Source organism: Branchiostoma lanceolatum, chromosome 6 (assembly GCF_035083965.1).
Source record: "Branchiostoma lanceolatum isolate klBraLanc5 chromosome 6, klBraLanc5.hap2, whole genome shotgun sequence".
NCBI lineage: Eukaryota > Metazoa > Chordata > Leptocardii > Amphioxiformes > Branchiostomatidae > Branchiostoma > Branchiostoma lanceolatum.
The window spans coordinates 19,441,322-19,448,832 of NC_089727.1; the positions used below are offsets into that span (position 1 = coordinate 19,441,322).

Consider the following 7,511-nt stretch of genomic DNA (forward strand, 5'->3'; position numbering starts at 1 on the left):
TCAGTCCAGAGTCTGCACCAGCGCCATGATGAAGGCATCTGTTGTGGTGACCATTTTTCTGTTCTGCTGTATGTTGGGAGCCATTTTCTTCCTAGGTGAGAGTTCTACAATCTGTTCGAAAATAACAGGTAGAATATGATAGAGGAGGAAACAAAGCTGTTTATCTTTTGCTCTACATAACATGCTGAATTTCTGCATTTCTATAGTGGTGAGAGTGTCGGACCTAAACCTTTCATTCGGTAAACTTGACCAAAAGACAACGAATGGTCTCTCAGATCTGAAGCTATCAGCCAGCAAGCAGACCAACATGAAGGTGACCGACGATCTGTCAGATCTAAAGCATGTAGTCAGCAAGCAAAGCCAGAAGATAACTGATGGTCCCTCAGATCTAAAGCGGTCAGTCCTCGACTGGTTTCAACAGATAATAGGCAAATATGCGTCTCTAGACTGTAGCTAATTTTTTAAAACATGAATGAAAGTCGGGAAGCTACTTAGCCTTTGGAATTTCACTATGTTATATTAAGTTCCCACACAATATACCATACCCTGATAGATAGTTGTGCAGTGTTTGCTCTCTACATGCCATAGAATGTTGGAAATCGCACAGACTTTTATATACCTCTGCTTTTAATTCTGAAGAATTGTCAAAGAAGATTGATGTGGTCTTAAAATGTTGATCATTGGTCAGTTGTGAAATAAAGCACTTTAATGGTCTTTCTGTGTAATAATATCTCATGATCTGTTTTGTATTTGAGATGTAAAACACTTTCTGTATTTTCTCCCCAATGTCCGTATTGCCTGACATTGACGTTAAGGCTGACATGTTTTCCACCTGACCACGATTGTTCATGTATGTCCGCAGCCTCAGTTCTGCTGAGATGCTGACCAGCATCTCCAAGTTGTGTGCATTCTCACTACTGACGACTCCCCTGTCTTTAAGCTCCCGAATAGTCTCCCAGATTGTTGTCGGTTGTATCTTATAAAGTAGTGCCCAACAGGACACTGCAATACTGGAAAATCGATATATTTCATTTTTAACATTCAGCAGACTGGTAGTGAGAGCCTGCGTTTGAAAGTTTGGTGCATTCTCACTCAGTACAGTTTTTGCCATTACCAACTGAACTGTTCCGTCATTGTCGTCAAGTTGCTGTATCCATATAGACCTGTACACATCGACCAAGCTCTGTTCTCCCGTGATAAGAGAAACATTTCCCAATATACTAGCAAGATGGTAGCCTTTCTTCAAATGAAACGTAAGGTCGTCTTTCACAATGTTGGTCATGTTGCTTGGTGTGTGGATGAGCTCACTTCTTATTGTCCTGTTTGTACCCCTGCCCAATGGAGTCTTGCATGCATGTGGCATGGCTCCATCGAATGAAAAACCGCGCGGTGTTACCGAGTCATAAAACCAGTCTTTCAATGGGTCGTTTGAGTTAAAATCATTAAGAGACTTAATCCCCATGGCCGGGACAATGGTCTCTCCCAGATTTATTACTTTGAGATGTAGATAATGAGTGAGGTTACGGAAATAGTTAGCATTATGCTCAGTTTCTTCCTCTATCAAAATGGCAAATTCTAGATCAGAGTAAGGGGTTACCAATCCTGTGGCTTGTGAACCCATGCCTATCATGGCGTACTTACAGGGAGGGGGACCCATTACCTCCATGCATTCATCTACAAGGCCAGCTATGAACGTTTTACGCTGATCAACAAGTGTCTGAAACAATTCTTTGATAGCTTCCACTCTCTTCATCTCCACCTCTTTTATCTTTGGGTCCTTGTCATCAAGGCTATATGGATCTACTTCTTCTTCAATTCTTTTGATCTCTTTTTCTACATAGTCCCTGTCAGTCTTCAACATCAATCTGTGTTTCTCTGTATCATCATTATGTACTTTCTGTTCGATCCTCGGGACTTCCTCAACAAATGCTTGAGTTATTTTCTGTATCGCTTCCTCTATATCTTGTCGCCTTGATCTTACCAGTGCTGCATTACAGAGTGCTGCAGCCTTGGTGAAATTGCCCCCGTCCTTTGACTGGATTCCTCTCTTCAAATAGACATCGCCCAACTTGTATAGAGGCTCTGCCTCTTTCTTGTGCTGACCTGTTACAAAGGATGTGATTAATAATAATCTTGTATTTACTCATTTTCATCAGGAGGTAGCCTGTTCATAAGCAAATGTGCTGTACCACTGAAATTATTTTCAATTTTCCTTTTTCTTATTATTATGGAATCATTGCTGGCAAAACATTATGACATTCCAATCATTTATGCCTAAGGGATAACTGTACTTTGTTGCAAATTAGGTGGTATTTGTTAATGTTTAACTCGTCATAAACTACATATGTTACATGTATTACAATCTTTTGTAAAAAAAACGCCGGAATTTTAGAATTTCGTTATAAGTAATGTACTTGAGTCCTACGTTGCATAACCTTGATATTATTGAATGTGTACATAATTTGTTTACCGGCATGCCAAAAATAATGAAGATTCTTCGTTCCCTTCTCCAGTTTTCCTTTTCAAAAAAGAACCGCCCCTGCACTTCCAGAACGAGCAGTAAGGGGAAACAAAAGTTATCAAAACGCGAGGATCTGCTGCAGTACCAAGAAAAGCCGCCAGGTGGCCCATAATCGACATTGATCTTCGTCTTCCAAACTCCTACCCACATACGTATAGCTAATATTATTACAATGCATCCGGATCCAGTGGTTCCAGTGCTGACCAAAAATATCCGGACACACACACACACACACACACACACACACACACACACACACACACACACTCACACACACACACACACACACACACACACACACACACACACACTCAAACACACACACACACACACACACACACACTCAAACACACACACACACACACACACACACACTCTCACACACACACACACACACATACCAACAAATCTCTATTTTTGTGGAGGTAATAAACGATGCTTTTAAACCTATACACCTAATCGAGTTGTACAAAGATTGCAGTCATCGGGGCTTCTATTTGTCGTATGACAGATTTTTGTTGAAACGGATTCATGTCCGTGATAACTATAATATACAAACATATTGTTTGTAAAAAAAAGTTTCTTATTTGTGGACTATGAATACTTACTGAAATATCAGAATTACCTTTCACATGAACAGATTTGAGCGCAGCTGCAAAGCTTTCTTCTGCTTTGTCCAGGTCTCCAGTCTGCAGGGCCCAGCAGCCCTCCTGTAGATGTTCTTCGTATGAACTGCAATAAATTATAATAGGATTACATTTAATATAGTATAAATGTAATTTAATATAAAAAACGCAAAACCATTACAAAATGTGCTATTTATACAAATCGTATCTATTTTGGGACTAAACGTTAACTATTTCTAGTTGTCATTGGTATCAAAGGTAATGGAAAGTTTGAAGAAATAAAAAAGAAATTGTAATGCATTTTGTATAACAAAGTAGAATCAAAAACTTTGCTTCTTGCTGTGAAGCTACGTCGATATGAGAATAAGAACTGCATTGTAAAAATGTTGATAACGGGCAAACCTGTCATCATCGGCCTGTTTTCTGACACTGGTGTTTATCCCTTTACCCCCTGTAGCCATTCTGTAAGGAACCAACACAGTTTTCTCATGATAACCCCATATCCTGTGTGTTATTACCTTCGCCAAGAAGGCTATGTTTTAACCCTATCTAGACCGGGCTTTTTTGAGACTTCTTGGACGGGGGGTGGGGGTTGCTCATTCGCCCCCCCCCCCCTCATAACTTCCGAACGGTATGTTGTATCATCACCAAATTTGCAGGGAGTGATGTACATGTAAATTTTCGTAATTGTTGTAATTTTGGTGACGTTATGACGTAATATGACGTAATTATGACGTCAACGATGTGATTTTACTGGCTTAATAGGGAATTCCCATAATATCTAAAGGTATTAAACAAAATAGTGCGAATTATTGATTTTAAGGTATGCCAAGACATTTGACGTCAATGATGACTACCGTGACGTCAAAATGACGTAGACAAGTGACGTCATGTGTTGTTAGCCCACCCCCCCCACCCCGGTCTAGATAGGGTTAATGCTTGTCTGTGTGTCTGTTAGTGAACACGATTAGTCTAGAACGACTGAAACGTAGTTGCTGGTATAAATTGGCTTGTCACTCAGTTGTAGGCAGTGTGACCAGATAATGATGCATGGCCTTGGAAAAAAAAGCAGATGTGGGGTGCTTTATCATAAAGGGACTCATACCTTTCGATAAATGCTAAGGATGTCCTATTGCAGGAGTAGGTAGCTTTATAAAAGGTGAATACAGCTGAATGTGTATTATGCTAATGATGACCTTATTTGCATAATCTATGCCGAAATTGCATATCTCTTTGGGTACATTTTGGTGACGTTATGACGTAATACGACGTAATTATGACGTCACCGATGTGATTTTATTGGCTAATTAGGGAATTTCCATAATATTCCCATAATATCTAAAAGTATTAGACAAAATAGTGCGTATTATTGATTTGAAGGTATGCCAAGACATTTGACGTCAGTAGTTACTAAGTGACGTCAAAATGACGTCAAAGAATGACGTCATGTGTTGTTAGCGACCCCCTGGTTTCCGCCATATTTGTAAATACATTTTATCCACGCCACGCGAAGGCTGCTCACATCCATATACCTTAGACCTCAGTTCAAAGGTCTAACTACGCACGAGGGTCGCAAGTTTAAACGCAAAAGAATAATGAAAATATGCAAAAGTGAGAATCTAGACAAGAGTAATTTTTTGCGTTTTAAGACATGTCAATATCTCATGACATTTGAATTAGATTACGAATAATGTAAACTCAAACCCACAACCGCTAATCAGAATCTAAGGTTCCTTGTTATGCCGACCAACATCGTTAGGGAGGGGCAGGGGGGCAAAAATTCGCAAGCAACAAATACCCCAAACACTGTACTTACAAGGGGAGACGTCGCATTCCACCATTTCTGAAGCCACTTGATGCTGCAGTTACAAAGGGAGAGTGGTGGTCCTTCCGTGCTGTCACGTCTTGTTGTCGTTGCTTACGCGCTGACCTCTATGAGAACCGATAAGAACCCGTGTTAATAATAAAAGCCAGTGATTGTATTATTCAGTGCACAAACAGACACTGCACGAAATGGCCTCGTATCCCGGCGTATACGTAGAGGGATTCCTCCGGAAATATTCCATATCCCGGTGCGGATTTAGCGTATCCGTTAAAACTAACGGATACGCTAAATCTGCACCGGGATATGGAATATTTCCGTAGGAATCCCTGTACGTATACGCCGGGATACGAGGCCATTTCGTGCAGTGAGACTTTGATCCATGGACAAATGTAAAGGACCTGACATGACCCGTGGGAGGTGCATATTGAACACAGGATTAATGGAGGAAAATATTGATTTTACTACATGATTTGAAATGTTCATTTGACTAACATTTACTACATGGACGTAAAAGGGCCAATTTCTTCCTTGTGGCCAATACCTAGGTCTACTGAACATGCATTTGAAACTTCATGTGGTCAATGAAAGGTAAATACACACAGCCAAAAGTAGTAAACGCATGCATTCACTACTTCTTGGAGTATTCTGCCCTCAAAGATGTGGAACTCATTCCACCCAAATAAAAATTTGTCTGCAGAATGAAGAAATAAAAATGAGGTGCTTAAATTTTAAGAATTTTTTATCACTGTAGGGGTAAACGTTTTCTCTTACCTTGATTTTAGTTGTGTTGATGTCTTGCCTGATTTTTGCTGTGTGCAGTAAGCGGTGGACAATGACAACTGTTCCATGAACGTTGTTACACCACGCAAGTGCCGTGTTGTACAGAGCAGTAGCTTTGGTCAAGTCTCTAGTGTCTCTTGTTTCTGTTTCTCTTTTCAGATACACGTCACCGAGGCTTTTGATGGCTTCTGTTTCTAACATATTGTCCTCGTTTACTATTCCCTCTGCCATCAACTGTGCGTATCCCACCAGCACGGAGTCTGTATTACCACCGGCAGCCCGTCTCTTGTCGAGTTCTCGGAACTTTTCCGCCACCTTTGCAGGTGTGGTCGTCTCCTTGTCTTCGGTTAAATGTTCCTTACCCTCTGACTCTTTTGACGAAATCTCCTTTAAAAGTCTCTCCGTGTATTCGTATCGGTGTTCTAGACCTTCTCCCTGATCCCTATTATGACACCGGACTACAGCAACCATGTAAAGCGCCAAGGCCATGTTGAACTTCCCTACGTCCTTCCCGAGTCTTCCCTTCTCCAAGTTCACGTCGCCCAGACTTTTCATCAGCTCCACTTGCATCAGCCTGTCCTTATCAGCCACGGCGTCCACAAGGGCACGGAGGTAGCTTGTCTCCGCACGGGCTAGTCCGTACCACCTGCTCTTCGCGTCCGCCTCCCGGAGTTTCTCACAGACCCTCAACATGGTGAAATCGTGCTGCGCTCACGGAAGGTCTCTGAAACTCCACCGGTCTCCGTGTTAGTATTTTACAAAATCGGTGTCAGATTGCTCTTGTCAACTTCTCGTCAAGTACAGCTCGTGTCAAAGGTGAACGGTTTAATGCACTTAAGCTTCGCAAATACTCGTAAACATATCAGGCAGCCTGTCTCTTGTTCTGCTGATCACATTTCTCATGGTTGCATGGTTCTTGTCTGCTGCGACTGCGTATTTAGAAGCTTGTTCAGTGTTCTTTTTTATTCAATTCTAAATTTGGTCATGTCTCCAGTATACAGGTCCCTGAAGCCGCCATGTAGAAGTCGCATGTAACTATAAGAAAAAGTTATAAACATAAAATCCAAACCTCTACAAAAGGTATTCTTCTTACGAGTCTTACCTATACTTTAGGGTAAAGTGCCACTGAACTATATATACACGGTTGTCTGTCGCTGGGGTATTCTTTCCCGTCGCTGCGCGCGTTCGACAAAGTATCGGGTTACACGAGGCAAAATTTTGGCTAACGGTAAAACATTTGTTAATAAAATAGTGGGGACGGGGAAATCTAAAAAAAGAAATTAGCGATTTTACAGCAGTTGAGGGTTGTCATTTTGCGATAAACGGCTGGTTTTTCTAGATTTTGCTCAAAGACACAATTATTTTCTAATTTTAGGGAGAATGTTTTTTTCAGGCGAACATCGTAAAAGACTGTCTCCAAATGTAAATAAAACTCTGATTTTCATGTTTTTATGTCGACTAGGAACAAAGAAAACTTTCTGTTTGGGGGATTTTTTTATATCTGATTTCTTAAAGTTAATATTGACAAATCTGTGAAGAAATTGCATTTTCTGACATTTTTTGGCACTCAATTATCCATAATCCAAAATCAAGAGCATTTTTCGAAAATCCTAAAAACAAAAAAAACTCAAAAAAATCGTTACAGTCATTTGAGCAGTTAAAGAGGTAAGCAGACACAGGGTCTATAGCGGACACAGGGGCACGGCGGATACGAGATCCCAAGCAGATACGCGGCGCCCCCCCCCCCAAAAAAAAAAAT

The 7,511-nt window shown here is 40.9% G+C and overlaps 1 protein-coding gene across 1 annotated transcript; it reads right to left on the reverse strand.

Moving 5' to 3' along the window:
- On the reverse strand, positions 1–6,505 carry LOC136437561 (uncharacterized). The gene is made up of 6 exons (XM_066432177.1): positions 5,744–6,505; positions 4,964–5,079; positions 3,550–3,609; positions 3,147–3,253; positions 1,982–2,103; positions 1–111 (listed from the first exon to the last, which is right to left on the reverse strand). The coding sequence occupies exons 1-6, from the start codon at positions 6,443–6,445 to the stop codon at positions 1–3; spliced, it is 1,218 nt and encodes a 405-aa protein (XP_066288274.1). The 5' UTR covers positions 6,446–6,505.
- Positions 6,506–7,511: the final 1,006 nt, after the last annotated feature.